The sequence below is a fragment of the Archocentrus centrarchus genome, chromosome 9 (assembly GCF_007364275.1).
Source record: "Archocentrus centrarchus isolate MPI-CPG fArcCen1 chromosome 9, fArcCen1, whole genome shotgun sequence".
Classification (NCBI taxonomy): Eukaryota; Metazoa; Chordata; class Actinopteri; order Cichliformes; family Cichlidae; genus Archocentrus; species Archocentrus centrarchus.
In genome coordinates, this window is record NC_044354.1 from 6,984,280 (window position 1) to 7,006,161 (window position 21,882).

Genomic DNA, 21,882 nt, shown 5'->3' on the forward strand with positions numbered 1-21,882 from the left:
TTTATAGGTTAAACATCCATCCCTGGAGCCATAGGGCGAGAGGCAGGGTACACCCTGTACAGGTCGCCAGCCTGTCGCAGGGCTAACACAGAGAGACAAACAACCATTCACACTCACATTCACACCTATTTAGAATCACCAGTTAACCTAACCCCAGTAAGTGCATGTCTTTGGACTGTGGGAGGAAACCGGAGTACCTGGAGAAAACCCACACAAACAGGGGGAGAACATGCAAACTCTACACTGGAAGGTCCCAGCCAAGGTCCAGAAATAAATATAAAAATATAAAATGAATTTAAAATCTTAACTGGTAGCCACAGCAGTAGCAGTGGAGGAAAAAACAAAACGCACCGTATTGGAATAAAGTATCATAAAATGCAGAGATTCAGAGCTGTGGATGAGTATATGTACTCAGTTACTTCTTACTAATATTTGTACAGTTTTGACATGCTCCAAAAATCAACCTAATATTTGTTTATCTTCTGTTCTTTTTTCCTGTTTTCATTGAACTCATTCATCTAAAATGATTTACAAAGAAGGAGGATGGAAAAACAGGTCACCCTTTGACACTTTTAGAAGAGTGGAGAGTGTTTATTTTGGCCTGCGGTATAAAAATGAATATTGAACAGACTAGAAAATAAGGATGTTTATTTAAAATTAAATCTGAGCTCCAACCCCATCAACAAAAAAAGGAAAGATAAAAAAAAAAAACTACTTAAGCTTGATGAAAACATAAATAAAAATATTTTAGCTCATATGTGTGTACTTAAGATTATGTAAACTGAATTAACATTTAAATGGACTCACACTAGAATAAATGTAATTATTTTAGGGGTTTTTTATTTGAGGTGATCTCTCAGTTTTAACTACAGCCTGAAAACTCTGAGGGGCATTTCTCTGCCCTCTGCATGGAAATCTGTGGCTAATGGAAGGAAGAAGTCAAGCAGAACAGTTACGCTTGCTTACGTGTTCAGTAATGGATATTTGCACATGAGAGGAAGTGTGCTACTTTAGCAGTGGCCAATAGAGAAGTGTGGGTGGCTTAATTAGCATCAGGAGATGAGGCAATGGTGGTAGTGGTAGGTGGTCTTTTAGCAGTGATAGTAATAGTTTATTTAATTTGAACTGGCCGAGTATAGAACTGACTGTTTAATAAGGGGTAGAAATGTGACTTCTGCTGTGACACATAATACTGAAGCTGAAACAATAAAACAGCAATTTTGAAAAGTACGAAAAAACAAAACCATAAGCAATAAATTATATATCTGTGCCCATTTTAAACCGCTTTCATCAGATTAAAATGCTACAAACACAAATCAGTGTTATGGACTTTCCAAACTTCCCAGTTAAAAATAAAAGCCTTTTTCTCAAGTGTAAATTTTTGCCAAACTTCCCGTCATGCATCCGAAGCGTTTCGTGTTACTTGAATGAGTGGATATGAAATTCCTGTCAGTGGCTGTTGCGGTCAAAAGGGACTTCAGAATGTAAAACCCACTCGCCACAGGATAATCCACAAAAACACTCAACAGCACAATGGTTTTTAATGCTGTCTGATTCAGCAAGAGCAGCCCAAGTGCAGCAAGGTCAGCGTGTGAAATTATGTATCTGTAATGCGCTGTGAAAACACAGCAATATATTTGGCACTCGGTGGCCTAATTGGTTTTGTCTGCCTGGTGAGCCAGTACTTCCTCTATTGACTGCATCACAGAGTATGAGAAGTGGAGTGTGTTAGATGTAGATGTAAAACAGTTTAGACACACAGGCTCAATATGTTCCAGCATGTTTAATTTCAGTGGAAAAAAAACAGCAGAAATAAGCCAAAACTTGTAGGTATAAAGTGCAATAAGAGTTATTAATGTCAGTGACACTGTCATAAGAAATGTTGAAATAAATAAAATATTTACACGATTAAAAACAGCTCCTTCCAGTTTGAGTGTAGCAAGTGAGCGCCATCTCAGGATATAGAATGATACCAGCTGTGGTAAGTGCATTTCTAACCTTCTAAACATGAGATTAACTAAGTATTGCTATAAGTTAACACAGTGTTTCCTTATGAAATGAATCATGTCACGTCACAGTGGTTCTAATTGTATGAAAATAATTCAGCCCTTCCGAACAACCAGGCACAGAAGTCAAATGACACACACACACGCACGCACACACACACACAACTCCACGCAAGCATAACGTCAAGGAAATTATCTCATAGCTGCTCCAACTTGCTGGCTCAGAATCACAGTGGTTCATAATGTTGCCATGACACTTGTTTACATTGCCAAAATATGACATTGTCAAAGTACGACTCCAACCATGTGATGCCAGCAGCAGCACATTTAGCTTTTCTCTGAATGGACCAAATGAACCTTTCAATAGTCCCAACAATAAGTTTATGCATATGGTTTGAGTCCTGGTAGTGCTCCAAGTCCAACGCAATAAGCCAAGAGGCAGGAGAGTCAGTTAAATTTCACAGATGCATTTGTGCCTTCAGCCCTGACAGAGAACATCAGTCTCAAACTGCAGCAGCTGTCCCATAAAAGCCAGGTTGGGTGAGATGACGTGGCGCCGCTGCTTGACGAAGTCGAAGGCTTCGTCCAACCGGACACGCTGCGTGTGCATGAGGTAGGCCAGACAGATGGTGGCTGAGCGGGATATACCTGCCTGACAGTGCACCAGCACCCTTCCACCGCTCTGCTTCACCGAGTCTGTGTGGAAACGGAAGAGAGACAAAAACAGGAAGAGCAATCAGAACATTGTGCTTCACTTCACATCGGCGTTAATGGTTTACAAACAGAAAGCAGAGAAAGTTTGGCTGAACAAGCTGACACTCGGAAAATGAGCGCGCAGCCACTGATCACAGCTGTAATGGAAGTTCTTATAAATTAAAATTCCATCTTCCCCTGAACTGAACTCTACGAGGCAAGTTGGTCAAAATAAGCATATGAAAACAATAAAATGTTAAACTTTCCTCCAGCCTGAGCAGCATAATCCAGTTGTTTTGTAACCAGATCATTAATGATTACACTGTTGGTCCCCACTGAAAATGGATTATGGTGGTTAAGGTGCTTACATTTTTGTAGGTTTTAATAAAAACTACCAAAGCTGGCTTATTTAATATGATTTCATTTTGCCTAGTCTTCCATCTTTGGAGTTTGGACTGACATTTCAGTGAGCAAACACTGGCTGGACTTTCTTTAATAAAGGTTACACAAACACACAGTTTGGAGAGACTCACCAATGAAGGCGATGGCAGCAGAAAAGCATGCTCTGATGTCCGCAGCCAGTGTGTCCTCCACAGTGAGTCGCAGGTACTGAAACTCCCCTTCATAGAAGTTAGGACAGGTAGAGGACACGTTGAGCACAGCGGTGATGCCGGCTGCTGCCAGCGTCTCTCTGCGGGACGAGTGGATGGCACTGCCTAAAAACAAGAAGGGCAGCAGCTCCACGGGACCATCCTGCAATTTGATAACAAAAACAATCACTAAACTGTTTCCATCTCCAAAAGTGCTCTTTAAAAATTGCAGTATTCTGCCATTAAGTCTTGTTAAATAAATTTGAACTCACCTGATCATATGCGGGTGTCCTCCTGCCTGTCACTACTGGCTCTGGTTCCACTGCAGAGTGATTGCTGGTAGAAGTGTAACAAAGCTCTGGATAGGCCTCTGAAAACGCCACAAATCCACCTAAATGGAGGTCACATAGTATTAGGTAAGCTGTAAGCTTTCACCATGCCAGTAAACAGTAATGCTGGTGTAAACATGAATTATATTAAAAAACATAGAGAATGGATGGTTGATTTATTGTTTTAGGCATTGTTATGGGGACCATAACGATTAAAATAATTCATAATTGCATGAATGATAGTTAATACGAAAGTATTTCAAGAAAAAAAATTGAAAAAAACTTGGAAAAAAAAAAAAAAGTAATCGTCTTCAACAATAAATATTGGCGCATGTAGGTAGATTTAAATCGTGCTTGGGCATGTTTACCTTGCAGAAAGCAGATCTGCGTGTGAACTTCGCTTTGCAGGGCGGTGAGTAGCATCCGGGCCACGCTCTCCGCCTTCAGCTCGCTCAGGTAGCTGCTTCTCTCATCCACCACCACCACCGGGGAGAACTCCCCGCTCTGGAGCCGAGCCCTGAGCGTCTTGTCCGGAATGAGCCATTCCAGAGCCACCACTGAACTCTTGGATCTACGACGCATCATGGCGTTCCAGTTCACGTTTCGGGACTCACAGATGTGCGCCAAGGAAAAGTCGAGAAACGGTCTGCAGTCCAGCACCACACACCCGGCAGAGGTGTACTCATCCCGGGGGGTCCTGAGTATGTGAACCAGCTCGTTGCCAGTTATTTCCAAAGGCTCGTTGCTTGAAATCATGGTTGAAAAGTAGTTTAAAGTTAACTTAAAAATAATAAATGATAAAAATACTTATTTAGTATAGGTTAAAATTTTTTTTTAAATATGTTGTGTCAATTTTAGATGCAAAAAATATTTGCAAAGTAAATTAAAAAATTTCTTTAGAGAGTACTTGTACTCTCCTGCAGGCCGGTTAAAATCGGCTTTAGATTCATACTTTCACTTGTTCATTGATAACAGCTGCGAAGTGGGCGGGGCTAGCGCCGCCCCTCCTAATTTCCACAGAAAGAACAACGTCAGGGGGCGGAACGACCATATTTGGCATGGCCGACAGTCCTCATATGGACACTGACGTCAAGCCTGATTTTCCTACCGCGCACGTGGTCGGGGTGCGGGGTTATCCCGTGTTTTTGTGTTGAATGACGTTACTCTCAGAGTTAAAACCCTGCCCTCACTGCCCGGTCTCGAAACGGCTGCCTTCAGCGGAAAGAGTGAAGGCTGAGTGTTTTTATTTGGCTTACATTAATCCCTCAGTGTTTTCTGTTGTAGGCCTATGCTCCAAATAAAATGTCAGAACAGATTTTGTTTCTATTCTGCTGGTAAATGTAAAGCTGCACTATATATATATATATATATATATATATATATATATATATATATATATATATATATATATATATATATATATATATATATATATATATATATATATATAAACACAGACACAGCTGTTGTTTCATTTTAAGATTCAGGCATGTGCCAGTTAAAAATTACATTTCATAGATTTAATTTTGTAAGAGGGCAATGTGAAAATTAGGTTACACTTCTGAATACTGTGATATGCAGTGTGATTTACTTCAAGTATGAAACAAGAAGTAAATGTTTTTGAGCAATTCACAACTGCATTTTTAAAGGTCATGTAGTTTCCTCAAACTGAACATTTGCTGTAGATTATTTTTAGCTGTGGCTGTGGTGTGCTGCGAGGAGTATGTGGGGCTGACTCTAAATAAGCAGTAACTTTTTCATCATAAAATGGCTCAATGATGTATTTTTAATAGCTCCTGAATAATATATGTTCTTCTGAATATATATATATATGTAATATGTTAGACTTTAGCTACATTTTTTTTTTTTAACCAGGAAAATAGAAAATAGAAAATATGGTACCCTTATTCTTTATATTTTGCTTCCAGGGAGCCACAATTTCTTGTAATTTTTCAAAATGCTGTCTTGAGCAATAATTCTCCTGGCTTTCTGTAGGTATTTTAATTTTTTTTCTTTGGACTTTGGCTACTTTTTCACTCATTTTCCATCCAGTCTGTGTACCTGACCATTTTCAGCTGATTTTTTTGTTTGTTCAACAACTTAACACTGACCTATGAACCACTCAAACATAAAAGGCACTAAACTCAAGGGATGAACCAGTGTTGTGTCCAGACATAACAGAAACCTTAGCAATGAACCAATTTTAAATTGTATCTTTAGGAGCTTTTTTCTAGAAAATTTTGATTCATAATGTTGTCAGTACACTAAAACTTCTGCTTTCACATGACATCCCATTCCTAATCTATAGTGTTTAATGTTGGCCCACCCATTCTTCCAAAAGCACATTTGTGAGGTCAGACACTGATGTTGGATGAGAAGGCCTGGCTCAGAGTCTGCACACTCATTCAACCCAAAGGTGTTCTGTCAGGTTGAGGTCAGGACTCTGTGCAGGCCAGTCAAGTTCTTACACACCAAACTCGCTCATTCATGTCTTTATGGACCTTGTTTTGTGCACTGGTGTGCAGTCATGTTGGAACAGGAAGGGGGAATCCCCAAACTGTTTCCACAATGTTGGGAGTATGAAATTGTCCAAAATGTTCCTTTCACTGGAGCCAAGGGGCCGAGCCCAACTCCTGAAAAACAACCCCACACCATAATCCCCCCCCTCCACCAAACTTTACACTTGGCTAAATGCAGTCAGAGAAGTATCGTTCTCCTGGCAACCACCAAACCCAGTCTCATCCATCGAATTACCAGATTTACCAGATGGAGAAGTGTGATTTGTCCCACCAGAGAACACGTCTCCATTGCGACACACACCAGCGGCGACATGCTTTACCCCACTGCATCCAATGCTTTGCATTGTGATCGGCGATTTAAAGCTTGGATGCAGCTGCTGGGCCATGGAAACCCATTCCATGAAGCTCTTTATGCACTGTTCTTGAGTTAATCTGAAGGCCATGTTAAGTTTGGACGTTTGTGGCGATTAACTGCCGAAAATTGGTGACGTCTGCATACTATACGCCTGCATACATACTATACGCCTGGTTGAGCCTGGTCTGCCATTTTACATGGTCTACCACTGTGTGGCTGAGTTTCTGTCATTCCTAATCACTTCCACTTTGTTATAATACCACTAACAGCTGACTGTGGAAGCGAGAAAATTTCACAACTGGACTTGTTGCACAGGTGGCATCCTATCATGGTACCACACTGGAATTCACTGAGCTCCTGAGAGCGACCCATTCTTTCACAAATGTTTGTAGAAACAGTCTGCATGCCTAGGTGCTTGGTTTAAAACACCTGTGGCCATGGAAGGGATTGGAACACCTGAATTCAGTGATTTGGATGGATGAGTGAATACTTTTGGCAATACAGTGTATGTACGGATGAGGTCAGAGAGGGACTGGAGAACAGTGAGTATAAGCCATCTATCTGTGAAACACAGTAAAGAAGCCTGGAGAACTATTCCTGAAGACTACTTAAAGAAATTACAAACACAAAGAGTTCAGGGTGTGTTGAAGAATAAAGGTGTTCATAACAAATATTGACTTTTAAGCTTATTATAATGGTACAAACTCTGATTTTGCCTCATGAGCCATTCTATAATTGCAGGACATTTTCTGGTGTACCCAAGAATTTGAAAATCATCCATGCACAAAACATACATAAAACAAAATATATACATTTGTTGTGTAAATTACATCCGTCTTTCAAGAAAATGTAAACCTAGTTGTTAAAAAAAGCTGTTCCAATATATTGTTCAAAATTGAGAAACACCCCCAAAAGACATTTTTCTCTTGTCCCAACATCTTCATAACCAAATCGCATATCAAATATAACCATTAAAATACATTTAGAACCCATTTTGTTTGTTTATACATCTCTAATTCATTTAATCTCAGCATATTTCAAAGACCAATAATTACACACTGCAAATTGTGTCCCATAACATATGTGTAACCCTGTTACTGAAACCTATTTAGCCTGGCAGAGAAAGAGACCAGTGAGTGACATGACAAAAGGGAAGTAGCACGATCGATTCCTGCGCTAACAACGCGGGCAGACCAAAGTTCAGTCCTCTTTGACACATTCTGTACTTTTCCAGCCCTTTTCTGGCTGGACTGAGTGTGTCACTCTAACCAATACAACCCTGTTACCCATATCACCAAAAGAAGGCAAATGAAGTTTCCTTCCTTTATTTACAGAACTACATTTACCTTTGACTTTCACAGTCCAGTACATTCTACAGCTGCCATCTTTTTCTGAGAAAACACTAATGCTAGCACCAATTTGCAACCGTGTTGCTGTACATTATAAAAACAAACACTCCAAGCATATGCTAAAAACATACAGTATTATTAAAGAACATTTCTATGGTTTATTTATTTGTCACGTGTGTGTCACAGTCTACAAATAAAAGTAACATAATCATTTAACCCTGTTATCTCTGTTATCGTTCCTGATAAAATAATCAGAATCTGCTGCCTTTGAATTATTATAAGCATAGTTTATTTGCACAAAAATTTGAAAATAAACACTAAAATTACTAAAAAAACACAAGTTACCACTGAAAAGTTGGGCGAAGTAGATTTTAAAAGTTGCTTAAATATAAATTAAGCCTTATCTGAAATTGAGTGAATATTTAGTATGAAGGTAACTATATTTAACTTATTGCTGGCTTAATTGTGGCTGTGGCTCTGGTGGTACAGTGGTACAGGGGATTGACCTCTGACTCCTCCAGCCCACATGTCAAACTATTTTTGGGTAAGCTACTGAACTCCGAGTTTCACCCAACACATCAACGCATCAGTGAGCGTGCGTGTCTGAATGTTAGAAAATTGCTCAGGCATAGTTAAAAGTGCTGTGTGAATGAAAGTTGTAGTAAGAAAGCACTTCAAGTGCTCAACTGAGTAGAAGGGCATTGCAGAAGGACAGAACATGCACAGTACTGTATCTTTAAAAAAATATGACGTACTTTCAGACTAACAGTATCTTAAAAGCACAGTCCTCAACAAGAAAAGCCACAGATTAGATGGAAGTCAGGCTAGTGAAGAAAAAAAATGCCACGGCCCACTTTTAAATTTAACACAGTTAATTTTACCTTTTCATTAAATTTCAAAGATCAGTAATGAGCAGGAGATGGATGGCATGCATGCTCATTGGTTATAGTCAGGACACCATGTTGGTATTTCTCGGTGACCTCCAGGGATCTTTCCAGATGAGTGTTGGGGGACCTACGTGAACTTTGGAGTTTGTGTTAACAATTTCTGTATTTTCCTGTCATTATCTCAGCAGCTTGAAGTAGTTCAGGGGGCTCAGTGGTATGACTGGTAAGTGAATGTGTTAGCCACTATCAGTCAGATCTGATCACACCATACAAACACATTTGTTTCACGAGTGTTAATCTCTTAATGAACAATAGCTAGCTTATTATTCTAAGTATTTTACCTATTTAGTTGTGAATATTGAATTACTGACAAATACCTGAGCTCTAAAATCAACTTTTAGAGGCTCAAAGGTGGTCTTCTTAATGCTCTTATTCAAGTAGCTTTCAATAAAAGTTGTTATGGCAGTGAAGACAGCAGTCTGGAGGTCCTTCCCCTACTACACCACTCATGTGAAAATATATTGTGTGTAGTGTGGGTAGGTTTTCATCATGAGGCGTAATCTGACGTCTTTGTCCTCGTTTCCTCATGCCCCACATTAAAATAAGCCTGGCCTCCCACAGATCTCTCCCACTCAAACCTCTGACTCCACTTTCTTCTTGTTCTCACTTCCCTTCTCACCCTCCCCTTGCTCCTGCTGCCTGCTGTTCCTCCAGTAGTGCTCCCACTTTGTCATTCCCTCTCCCTGCTGAGGCTGCAATTTCAGTCCACAGCAGCAGGCACACACCAACACTCACACAACACAGTTCATCACGGCTGTCAGTGAAGTCGCTGAGCACGCATTTATACTAGCCTCAACCTGCACTTTAGGTTTAACACACGCGCGCGCGCACACACACACACACACACACACAAACCCGCAGAGTTGTAAGACTCTGACATGAGTGCATGAGGGTGTCTTATAGATTTTTGTTTTTTTCAGCATTCGCCCCCATGTCAGCGAGCCAGACAGGAAACAGCACCACACATACATCCTGTCACCATCCATGCAGACCACAGCCTCTCAGCCTCCACACACACACACACACACACACACACACCCTCACGCTGTCGCAACCTTTCTTACATATGTCTTTGCTCATAACCCAAACTAACATCCAAAGATAAAAAACCCACTCATCAGAAATCACCCTGAAAACCTGAGCAACGATTCACCGGTGACTTCCAAGTGGCGGTGACTCATTCATTATCAACTGTTTTCATTTTCTTTTTCAACGTTTCTTTATCTTTGTTAGCAGGTCATTACCCTCTTTGAATCTGTTTATGTTGGCGATGATTCCTTACCGCCTTTTCACAGGAAATTTGGCTTCACACTAACATCCCTCAGCATGCTGCTAGCACACACACAAAACAGAAACACAGCCATAAATAGATAAATGATACATGATAGACTTGCAGAATTGCCGTTGAGATCGTGACAAAACTTGCGTGAAGAGTAAACAGACTGTATTTAAATCCAAAGCAGCTGATATCATCAAGTCTGGCGATGGTGTTTTAAGAAAACAGAATGACTGAAACATGAGTAATAATGCAAAAAAAGAAAAAAAAAAAGCCCTTACTTTGTCTTTCTGAATGAATATATGAGTAACTAAACATTAGTAGAACCTTTGATGAAAACATCTGCTGCCTACTTTGACCCCCCCCCCCCCCCCACAAGGGGATTATCCAGGATTAATTGGATGTCTGAGGTTATTAATCTCTAAAAAACACTGTAATCCTGGAGATTTACCTCATCCCTGACTTCTCTCATAAACGCCCACGTGATAATGGCATCACTTCATTCAAGGGGGGGGCTTGCCGAGACAGATCAGTGTCTTCTAGTGAATTGCTGCTTAATGTTGAAGGGTTTCTGGGGAATTTTTGCATTTTGGCGTTCAGCTGGGAGTTTGTCTTGCACAGTCTGGTCTTATTACACCGTGAACATTTTGTTTTGTGACCGAGATCTCAGACATAAACAGCACACCTGTGCGATGTTTTGCCTCACTGACTCTTATTTGCATGTTGCCAAAATGTGTTCTCACTTCCATGTAATTTCTAGAAATGACACGGCACTTTCTGCTGGGAAATTCATTTCACCGCAAAACAAAACACAAAACGTGAAGTGAGGAAAAACCTTCCTGTTATAAAGCATGTTTTTACTGTACTGAGTTCAGTTATCACGCCGTGTTTTCTGTGCCGTTTCCCTTCTTGCTCCTCAGCTCTGTTGCTGCTCTCTGCCGAGTCATCATCATTCTACAAAAAAAAAAAAAAAAAGATCACACACACAAAACAATTCAACTTTTTTATTGTTGCTTTTTAAATTTTGTAAACACAAAATTAACCTTAACTGTGACTGAGGGCATGCTGTGGAAATCTAAGTTATCACCTGCTGCTAAGGAGCTGGCACCACTTCCTGGAAGAAGTGACGATGCTTTCAAAGAAAACAACTTATCGCCATAATTCGCTTCAACTGTAAACAATGACCTTATTTACATCTACATATCGCATATAGGTCAGCCTTACAAATTACAACTCAATCCTCAAACTGCACATGAGCGTGGCCAGTCCCTTTATCTGTCATTGTTCAGTTTGTTGTGCTCTGACTGTTCTGCGTTACCTCTTTCACCTCCACCCTTCCTTTAAACCTCTTGTCCCCTCTTTCTCCCCTCCACCCACTTGCTATGTCTCACCTCAGGACAACCGTGAGGCCTACGCTTGCTGTCAGACTGAGAGCAGTAACCACAGCAATGAGTGGCACGAGCAGGTCCTCTGTAGGCTGAAAAAGTGAGTAGCTGTCTCCATGAGACAGGGAGGGCAGACTGACTAAAGGCCGGGGAGTCTGGCGAGGCAAAGGTATGACTGTGAAGAAGGAAAAAAAGAAACACTGTGAGAAATTTCCCTGTGAAATTACAGTAAAGACAGCTGGATTTGCCAGCCTTTGACTGTTACTTTATGTGCCTAATATAATTTACACGAACAGCTTTACAGTGAAATACTTCAAGGTGTTTAATTGTTATAGGGTTTTTTAGAGTACTTAAACATTTACATCGCTGAGAGTCGTTACACTGCTGTATTATACTGTAATTACAGAATTCAAGTATATTCACAAATGGCGTTAAATTACTGTACCAATCATCCTGTGTTTTCATAAAAATTTGCTGTAGTGTATCAGAGGAAAACTTAAATTCTGTAAAGGTGCATAAAGAAGCATTTATGCAGTTTTTAAATTTCTCTCAGGAATATCTGAAGATTTGTTAGGTTAACATTTTGGAAGTACTGACATTAGGTACTGGTACTGAGATCAAAAACCACTTTTTTGAAGTAGTTTTTAGACAACCAGTCATGATTATCTAATATCTACAATATATACAGTAGTACATTTCAACAAAGGTAAATTCCCCATGTTTTTACAAAAATCCACAAGCAGAGACAAGGAAACAAGGAAGCAGTAAACTAAATATAAGTAAGTCCACAGATAACAAAGCCTAACAAAACTGATATTTTCAGTATCATTTTGAACATGCAGTAAATCCATTTCTTTCATAATTCACTTTCATATTTGTTGTCTTAAATTACCTTTAAGCTCATATTTATCAGCCCTCACATCAGAATTTAAAAAAAAAAAGGTTAAGGTATTTAGGTTAGTGTTGGCAGCCAACAACATTCTGTGTAAGTTATTAGGAGTTGATCTACTGTACATTCATTTAAGTGTGGCAACTCAGAATGTAATTAATGGTCAACCTTATTTAAGATGGTATGTCTGAATGCTGGGATAGGCTCCAGCAACCCCTGTGACCCTGAACTGGATAAGTGAAAGAAAATGGATGGATGGATGGACGGATGGATTGTACCAGTGAGTGGGAAAATGGCTTGATAGAAGATGGTTCCAATTTGGTCCTGCAGAGAGCAGCGATATGTTCCTTCTTCATCCAAACGCAGCTGATTCAAGACAACATGTGAGTCGTCTGTCACTACCAAGACCTTGAAGTCACTTTCATCCATCTGCGTGTAAAATTTAGGGAGTGACAGTTGCAAGTTAAGGGGTGTAAACCTGGCAGACAGTAAATATGTATAATACTGTACAGCTAAATATGGAAAAAAAAACCTAATACAGAGACAGTAGAAGAATGCAGATACCTCAAAATGTATATTTCTTTTGAGGTATTTAGGTTTATTTTAATATTTGTGATTTCATTTGTCATCAGCGATTGCAAAGAGACCTTTTCAGTTCCTGATGGTCCTGGCACCCAGGAGTAGTGGTACTCTGGTGTACCCAATAGAAGAGTGTGCCACGGAAGAAAACAGTTCAACACAGCCTGGCCTCCTTCCTCAGCCAGCACCGGATACTCTGGAGAAAGGTTGGGAGGAGGGAGAAAGCAGGATTCTCCCTTTGTCTGAATCAGGATTACTTGAATAATCTTTTTCATTAGCCTTGCACATGGACAGGCAGCAGCAGTCACTTACTTAAGAACACATTTACACACTCGTGACAACATATATCCATGCACTCTAAAGAACGGCGCACCACCAGCACATACGAATAACTCCCCCTAATCCACTCACCCACCCACAGGAGAACAAATAAATTAAAATATACCACCACAGTCCTGCTGGTCAGTCGGAGAAGGACAGACGTATACCTTGTAGCGGCAAGAGAGGCAATCCATTACTCTTCTCTGTAGAAGCCCTGAAAATGATACATAAACATGCACAGTCACACTCTAAAATAAATACTGTGCATTTAAAATGATGTACAGCAACACAAACAGAAGACGCACACAAGTTAACTGCTAGCAGTAATCAAAAGGGGCATTATAAATTACTTTACAACCAACACAATACACATAACATCAATAAAACTAAAGTGGATGATTTAAAACAGTAAATAAAAACAACAAAGATCAAATATAAAGTTTAAATACAGCCATGGAAGACTGAAGTTTAACATCAAGAATAAAATGCGAAGTTAAGAATAAAATAACCTCAAAATGAAAAGTAATTTTGTATAGCAACACAATCTATTAAAAAAAAAAAAGTATTTTAAATTGATTTAAAACAACATGTAGCAAATCAGAGTTCTACAACCAAGGAGAGCGAACAGCAGACACTCAGGTGAAGTTAGTCTGTGGACGGTCACAGACTGTCCATCCAGCTGCAGAGAGTGCCTTCTGTTGATGGGGGCAGCGTCAAAAATATGTGGTACTACCGGTCTGTGGGCCACTCTTTGCTTGTGCTGTTGCTGCTCCAACAACCAGCCGAGGAGAAGTGCGAAGTTATAACATACAAAGAGCTGAGGTGAAACTGAGTGTTAAAAACAATGAAGTGCCCATTGCAACCACTGTCTGTACTTCTCCCGCTTCTGATGAACTCTGCTGTCATTCCCTTCCTTACGCCTGAATTATGCTTCTAACCCTAAACCTAACCCTTTGCAGGGCATATGTACATAACTGGAAATCCCCTCTGAACCCTACGTGGTACCCTGATGTGCACCACTCGAGAAATGTAATTAGATGTTGGGTTGATTCAGTCCACAAGGATTGTGGGGTCAGAGGGGATTTACGGTTACGTACGTAGGCCTCGTAAAGACCTGACGCAGAAGCATAATTCAAGCCTTATTCTGTTCTACTTTTCAACCACTCGAAATGAATCCATCCATCCATCCATCCATCATCCATCCATCCATCTTCTTCCGCTTATCCAGTTGAGGCTCACGGGGATGGCTGGAGTCTATCCCAGCTGTCATGGGGAGGTACATCCTGGACAGAAACTGAGGACTTTCAGGAGACCACCTGAGTCTATATACTGAAAACTAAATTGGTCCTGGTATTGATCTATATGGGACTACACATCATTCTTAAAAGTAAGGAGATAAAAACACCCCCAAAAAAATCACTGGTTTGTCAAATGAGAGCAAAAGCACTTTAGAGTTGGCTCACGGCTCTCAATCAAAATTTTGTGGTCCACTGTGACTGGAACAGTCTGGATGAGTCACTATTAAAAGATCATTTGTCACAGTCTCAGTACTCACCACAGATGTTGGGGCATAATTCTGTGGGAGAAAAGATAATAAATGATCTGAAACGAATGCATGTTTTTCATAGCAGCAACTTACAAAAATGTGTTGCTTCACACTGTGAAGAACCCTGACTGTTATGCAAATTACCATTGGGGATAAAGGCATCCAGATGTTTCGCTAATATCTTCCTGCCTTTCTCCATGATCTGAATAGCTTCAAATGTTATAGATCCTTAAAAAAAAGGATTTAATATGTTAATACTTTTAGTGATGATCTAACCGAAAAATTAAAATGATCTTTTACTTCCTGGAGTTGCTACATTTACAACTGTCTTTTTCTTTATAGAAATAATAAGAATAACAGATTGTTTTTTGTTTCTCACCAGTGTGCTTGGCCTTCAGGAATCGATCAAATTCACTCTGGTACTCAGTTTTGGCTCTGTACAGTGTAGTGGGATCTGAGCAAAGGACAGTGTTATGTTGCTTATTTTGCTATTTTACCATTTGTGGATTACACTTCTGCTTTTAGCCAAAAGCTATAATAGTAAAGTTTCATTTGTGAGATCATAAAAAAAATAACTCTTTTTTGGCCTAACATTATTAGAAGAAAAGAGCTACGAGATAAATGTTTCTCGATCTCACCAATGACCCCCTTTCGTTCCTGACTGGTCTCTATGTAGGTCACATAGGCTTGATCGCAAATTTTTTTCAAGTCGATCTGGTCTTGCACAGTGGAAGCAGACAGTATGAAGTCCTCGTGCATCATCCTGATGCTGCGGTCACACTGCAGACAGGCCTTGGCTGCAGTGACACAGCAGAGCAGGGACACCAGCATCAGCAGCATCTCCCCTCTGCACCAGAGATTTCCTGCAGCAGAATGAGTCACTTTGGCTCTCGTGATTGACTCAGTGCAGCTTCTGAAACAGAGTTGCTAAATATCATTATCGCTGTCATCAAGTTGCTTTTATAGAAAACGGTACTTTTCAAATTACTGCTCTTGTCATGGTGTTACTCCTATCATGGTTTCTACTGTTACCATTTGACCACAATTTAGCATTGTGTTTTTGCCAGTCTGGTTATTTCTTTTACACAAAAATACAGAAAATGAAAAACAACCTTCAATATTGATCACCCAGTCAATTAAACACTAAGTAAAACTGTGAAAAAGCAACTTCAAACTTTTCTAAAGTCTAGGTGATATCTTCAGTTTGCCTTATTACCCTGACTAACAATCAAAGCCAAAGACATTCAGCATAATGTCATACACTAAGACATAGAAAATCACCATCTTCATGCAGCCATGTGAAAAAGAACATTTTCACAGGACTACATTGAGTCTGTGAAAACTCAATCTGGGTGAGGTGAGGTGTTCCGGGCATGTCCCACCGGGAGGAGGCCCCGTGGTAGACCCAGGACACGCTGGAGAGATTGTGTATCTCGGCTGGCCTGGGAACGCCTTGGGGTCCCTCCGGATGGGCTGGAGGAGGTGGCTGGGGAGAGGGAAGCTTGGGCTTCTCTGCTTAGGCTTCTGCCCCCGCGACCCGGCCCCGGATAAGCGGAAGAAAATGGATGGATGGATGGATACATTGAGTCTTGTGAAAAACTAAGTAAACTCCACGATTCAGTAGATTGTAGAACCACCTTTAGCAGCAATAACTTGAAGTAACTGTTTTCTGTGTGGCTTTTTCAGTCTCTCGCGTCATTGTAGAAGAATTTTGGCCCACTCTTCTTTACAAGGTTGCTTCAGTTCATTGAGGTTTGCAAGCATTTGTTTACACACAGCTCTCTTGAGGTCCCGCCTCAGCAGTTCAGTCGGGTTGAGGTCTGGACTTTGACGGGATCATTGCAACACCTTGATTCATTTCAGCCATTCTGTTGGATATTTGCTGCTGTGCTTGGGATCATTGTCCTGTTGTATGACCCAGTTCTGGCCAAGCTTTACCTGTTGGACAGATTTAATTCTAGAATACTTTGGTATACAGAGGAGTTCATTGCCCTTGGCACCTTGAATGACTTCAAGATGTTGATATGCTATATTTGGGTTTCACCAAATGTAGTGCTGTGTGCTTTATGGCCAAATGTCTCCATTTTGGTTGCATCCATCCAAAGAACACTGTTCCTGATGTCTTGTGGTTTATTCGGATGCAACTTTGCCAACCTAAACTGTGCTGACACGCTCTTTTTAGAGACAAGAGGCTTTCTCCTGGTAACCCTTCCAAACAAGCCATACTTGTTCAGTCTTTTTCTAACTGTACTGTCATGAACTTTAACATTTCACATACTATCCGAGGCCTGTAGAGTCTGAAACGTAGCTCTTGGGTTTTTTTTACTGTTTCTCTGAGCATTACTATCATGGTCCCTCTGTCCTCCTGTGCTGGTTCACCACTCTCTCTGTCTCTCATTGCTCTTTGTCTCCCTCTTCTCTATCTGTGTGAATGTGTTTTGTGTGATTCAGTTAACCTCACCCTTGTGTTTCAAGCATCCCGACCTTCAGTTCCTCTCACTTGGAGGTAATGAGCTTCTCCTGCTACTACGTAAAGTGGGGGAATGCCTTTAGTCTTCGCTGGATTGTTGAACTCACTACAATTAGTGAAGCTGGCTCCCTTGCTTTTTGTATTGCTGTGCTTACCTTCCATGAGTTACTTAACTTGTTGTCCCTTCTGCGCAGATTTTCTGGTGCTCAGAGAGAAGGAGACTTTTGCTTGTAGAGAGATTCTGTGAGGAAAAGGAACAGAAACCTTCACCTGAACTGTTGTCACCTTGCTGGCCCTACAAATACACTTCTTGAATCTTTTGTTGGAGTCCTGAGTTTGAGTCCAACCTGCCTGAGCGGCCCTAACAATTGCACAGTCTGACGTTTGGGTGAATTTGCTGAGATGTCCACTCCTGGGAAGATTGTGGTCTTGTGTTAACACACACCCGAATGCTCCAGACCAGCAAACTGCCCCGTCTTCTGCTTTTATAGAGGTCATCACACTTGCGGCTGATCAATTGAGCGCATTTGATTAGCAGTACTTGGCTGCTATTTACCCTCTTAATTCATATATAAGCAGTAAGGTTGCACTTAGTTTTTTCACAGGCATGCCTAGAGTCCTGTGACAAACTTTCTTTTTCACATGACTGTATAGCGTAAAATATACATTAAAGAATCAGTTGTAAAATAAATCATTTTACTTCTAATCACATCAGCTTGACCATAGCCTTACTAAAGTGTACATTGAAGTAGAAGCCACTTTTGAAGTCACTTTACTGCTAACCACCTACTGTAGGAAACAGGCTCCCGTTTAGAGTCTGTGGGCTGTTTTGAAGGTCATGCACTGGGATGACTCTCTCTGACTGGGTCTGGGGGAGCAGCAGAGGATACAAATTCATTATAAATAGACTGAAGAGAGCTGAGCACAGTCACCACAGACAATCATATGTACACCTGTCGAGTCCATGTCTTGGCCTAGCTTTTGAAAATAAAGCATGAAATTTTTATAAGAATATGAAATTGTGAAATAGACAAAGAAATCTTCATCATGAAAGCATATCTGAGCTGTTTTAATGCCTTTATCTTTGAACACTTGGCCAACTGATGTAACACAAGAGATAAATATCACCATTGCCACAGGTGAATCCTGACACATTTATTCATACAGGTGCATCTGTCCTTTAGATTTTTACAGCTTCTCCAGGGAATATCCAGGACATAAGGAATCGCTGATAGCATGCTGTAGAGTTAACAATTCTCCTACAAAACTTTAGTTACATAGAAAAAACAAAACAAAACAAAAAACAAAACAAAACAAAAACAAACAAACAAAAAAAATGCACACAGAAACTAATTATGCTTGGTTTGAGATATTTGATGGCTATTTTCCCCAAGTCATTTACTGTAATACTTTGTAATTTATGGGTCTCTACAGTGTTGTCATTTTTAACTTATTTGTGACTGTCTGCCTTCTTGTATTTTACCTGTACTTGCCAGATTGTTGTTCCTCTTTGAGCTCTTAGTAGTCAAACTTTCCAGTATTCAGTTATTCCCTTGTGTAAGAGCTTTATTCTGATTTTTGTGCCCCGCCTGCATAATTTTGACCTTGCTAAGTCATCACTGTCTGTGTCAATATGACCTCTGCCTGGAAATAAAGTTCTGGAGTGTCAGTTACAATTGGCACTTGGGGTGCTCCTTATAGTTTGAATTTCAGAGACAGATGTACACAGATGTACACGCAATTGAATGAGACAAATATTTTACTTTACAGTAGCTTACTAGTCTAATGACTCGTTAACTGAACATGAACATCTAAGACCCCAGGGATTTTAAAAATAAGACCGCGTCATGTCATTCAGCTGCTCTCCTGTTCATAGCTTGTTGCTGTCACCCAGTGGCAGAAAACCTGTTACAGTCACAATAACATTATTATTTGCTCTGGATGATCTCACCTCTATGCTCTGTTTTCGGGGAAGTTGAGCAATCAGTGTTGCTCCAGAGCCGAAGACGGTAAAGTGTTGTTATGCACGACCCACATGAAACCTGCCTGTTCGCGCTTGAGCCGTCTAACATCTGTCGCAGCGTTAAAATAAAAATCCGCACACATTCACTAACAGTTGAATGCAACGTTTTGAACTCTGCGAACTTGATATTTGAATCGTTTCCACGCGCTACGCTAGCGCCAAGGATTTGGTAAGGAAAAGGGTGATAATTTTATAAAATAACGTTAATAATAGTCAGCAATAGTTAATCCATTTTGTCTCATTTCTGTGAGTTTTGTAGCAAGAAACAAGCTCTTGTAGGTTCTCCTTTTGGGTCTTTGTTTTTTTTTTTTTTTTCTAAAGACGTTATAATAATACATTTCCCAGAATCCCAATCGCACACAAGAGAACATGAGTGACAGATCCATGGTCGAATCAGCTTTGCATTCGCTCCATTTTGGGCGGGACCAACGGCTCTGCGCTGCATAGTAGGCTGCTGCCAGTGTTGCCAAGTCCGCTTATTATAAGCAACTTTGGGCTTGTTTTTTTCTAAAGTCGCTTGCAAATCTCGTGAGTCGCGGGTTGCGGTTTTTTGGGCTTGTTTTTGAACGTGGAGTTGCTTATTTGGGCTTGAATTTCTCCAGTCGCATTTTCTGTATCTAACAGCTGTGCATATGAAATGATCAGTAACAGAGGAACGGCGCTGATTTGGCACCCCTGTGCTCCTTCACCTCCCCTCCTCCTGCCCCCCCCCCCCCCCCAAAAAAAAATATGTGTCCGCATACACCTCTGAAAGTAGCTGCGATCCTAATTGGAGACGTACCAAAGGCATTCCCCAGATTTTGCAAGTGTGAAATATGTGCTCAACATGCTGATTTAGTTCAACATGCTAATACAGAGAAGCGCACACACACACACACACACACACACACACACACACACACACACACACACACACACACACACACACACACACACACACACAAAACAAACTGTGCACCCTTCTCTTCTATGAGGCTAAGAAACATGGGTTTTACTGCTCCAAAACACAATGAGACAAAACAAAGAAGTGAGCTATACTACTACAGAGCTATACTGTTTAAAAGCGGCCTCAGTTCTTACACAATGTTGTGGGTTGCCAGTTGGGCTTCTTTTGGGCTTGTTTTCATAGAGCTGGTTGCTTGTTACTGTCGCGAGATCTGGCAACACTGGCTGCTGCGCGCTCACAGGCGTTGACCCTTGAGTGTGGTCCGACGTGGAGGTAAGGTGTATATGAGGTTTTATGGTCGCAGTATTGTTCGAGGCAGTTTAAATATTTTGTATACGGCATACAACTTATCTGCGTGTTATTGTCATGGCGAGCATTTTTTTTTTTTTAAATTGTGAGCACGGTGTTCAGAAACACAGTTCGTGAATACTGGTAGAGCCGGGGACTGTCACGGCAATATCCCGACTCGGCTTCAGCGGCCGAGTCGAAGAGTGAGTGTTTTTTGGGGGCATTCGGATTTTGTATCAGGTATTATAAATGTTTGATCAGTTGGTTATATACCAATTTGACACGGGTGTGGGAAATAACATGACCATACGCGTACTAAAGCACCGTTTGTGATCATTTCAGGAAAGCCAGCTGACGGCGTTTTTAATGTTTGTAGTAATTTACGTGTTTGACTTGAACAATTTGTAGTCACTGTGTAGGAAATGTGCATGTGTTTATGAGTTCACGCATAACCTGCAGTATGCAGCCTGCTGTACTGCACCGAGCCAAGTGGCCCATTTATATTGTTATACATTTAATCCCGAAAACCATTAAAATTGAAATGATTTCTGGCCACAGTTTGGAGAGTAATTGATATTGATTTGTGACAGGTGTCTTCAAAAGCATTGAGTGATTATCTCTAACATTTTAAGATATGACAACCTGATCTGTTAAGACAATTGTTTTCTGTGCCTTAACATAATAAACTGACATAAACTATAACAGGAGGGCTGCAGTATAGTTAAGATTAGCTTTAGAAATAAAATAATAAATATAGTTAAATGTGATCAGTTGTCTACAAGCTGATATAAAGAGGGAAATGTTTGCCTGTGTCTGCAATTCTTGCAAGATTTCACTTCCTCCCTGCTGCACAGGCATTAACTTGCATCATAATAAGAGTATGATATGGTGCTGGAGAATAGTAATAACCTGTGGGGAAGTTAAACACGGTTCTGCTGGTAATGACTGCATTGTGATCAATCTGAAAACTGTGGGCTTGCTGCACTACAGCTATTTGAAGGCTATTATTTACTCATCCCGAAGGTGCTCTTACCTGAGATAAATGTAATTGAATTCTGCTGACTTGGTGTCTGCGCTTTCTCCCATCACTGACTGTTTTTACAGTTTTACTGGCCCTCTTACCATTGGTGCCTGTGTGGATGCAGGGCCTGGATACCTGCCATTTACCTGATTAAAAGTCCTGTGCTCGTGCTTTCTCTGCTGGATGCTGCTGAGCTATGCTGCAATAATAAAAAGCAAGAGTACAGACAGTATGGCGACATGTAACACCCAGAATGCCACAGAAAAACAGTAGTCAGTGACAGACAAATTAAAGGTAAAACAGAAAATTTGTCATCTTCAGCCCAAACTTTCTCTGTGATCACCTTTATC

At 40.6% G+C, this 21,882-nt stretch overlaps 2 protein-coding genes across 6 annotated transcripts; both read right to left on the reverse strand.

Annotated features, from left to right (window-relative positions):
• Nucleotides 1-1,768: 1,768 nt before the first annotated feature.
• dusp2 (dual specificity phosphatase 2) lies at nucleotides 1,769-4,568 on the reverse strand. 2 transcript variants are annotated; one of them, XM_030738448.1, is made up of 5 exons: nucleotides 4,348-4,361; nucleotides 3,987-4,207; nucleotides 3,562-3,680; nucleotides 3,233-3,452; nucleotides 1,769-2,702 (listed from the first exon to the last, which is right to left on the reverse strand). In XM_030738448.1, the coding sequence occupies exons 2-5, from the start codon at nucleotides 4,201-4,203 to the stop codon at nucleotides 2,485-2,487; spliced, it is 774 nt and encodes a 257-aa protein (XP_030594308.1). In that variant the 5' UTR covers nucleotides 4,204-4,207; nucleotides 4,348-4,361; the 3' UTR covers nucleotides 1,769-2,484. The 2 variants fall into 2 exon arrangements, with proteins under 2 accessions (XP_030594308.1, XP_030594307.1); XM_030738447.1 differs by having other exon boundaries at nucleotides 3,987-4,568.
• Nucleotides 4,569-7,220: 2,652 nt separating this feature from the next.
• Nucleotides 7,221-19,605, reverse strand: izumo1 (izumo sperm-oocyte fusion 1). Of its 4 annotated transcripts, XM_030736986.1 has the most exons (12): nucleotides 19,206-19,605; nucleotides 18,045-18,122; nucleotides 17,410-17,495; nucleotides 15,423-15,697; nucleotides 15,164-15,238; nucleotides 14,929-15,012; nucleotides 14,794-14,814; nucleotides 13,363-13,452; nucleotides 12,986-13,113; nucleotides 12,617-12,767; nucleotides 11,456-11,624; nucleotides 7,221-11,018 (listed from the first exon to the last, which is right to left on the reverse strand). In XM_030736986.1, the coding sequence occupies exons 4-12, from the start codon at nucleotides 15,622-15,624 to the stop codon at nucleotides 10,943-10,945; spliced, it is 996 nt and encodes a 331-aa protein (XP_030592846.1). In that variant the 5' UTR covers nucleotides 15,625-15,697; nucleotides 17,410-17,495; nucleotides 18,045-18,122; nucleotides 19,206-19,605; the 3' UTR covers nucleotides 7,221-10,942. The 4 variants fall into 4 exon arrangements, with proteins under 4 accessions (XP_030592846.1, XP_030592847.1, XP_030592845.1 ...); XM_030736987.1 differs by lacking the exon at nucleotides 17,410-17,495 and having other exon boundaries at nucleotides 15,423-15,694; XM_030736985.1 differs by lacking the exon at nucleotides 17,410-17,495.
• Nucleotides 19,606-21,882: the final 2,277 nt, after the last annotated feature.

Excerpts from the sequence above, each read along its gene's own strand:
- dusp2 (XM_030738447.1), bottom strand. The coding sequence starts at position 4,374 with ATGATTTCAAGCAACGAGCCTTTGGAAATAACTGGCAACGAGCTGGTT. Across the intron at positions 3,453-3,561 it reads GGACACCCGCATATGATCAG|GATGGTCCCGTGGAGCTGCT; the intron begins GTGAGTTCAAAT and ends ATCAAATTGCAG. Across the intron at positions 2,703-3,232 it reads TGCTGCCATCGCCTTCATTG|ACTCGGTGAAGCAGAGCGGT; the intron begins GTGAGTCTCTCC and ends GTTTCCACACAG.
- izumo1 (XM_030736987.1), bottom strand. The coding sequence starts at position 15,624 with ATGCTGCTGATGCTGGTGTCCCTGCTCTGCTGTGTCACTGCAGCCAAG. Across the intron at positions 13,453-14,793 it reads ATTATGCCCCAACATCTGTG|GGCTTCTACAGAGAAGAGTA; the intron begins GTGAGTACTGAG and ends TATCATTTTCAG. Across the intron at positions 11,625-12,616 it reads AGCCATTTTCCCACTCACTG|TCATACCTTTGCCTCGCCAG; the intron begins GTACAATCCATC and ends CCTTCTTCACAG.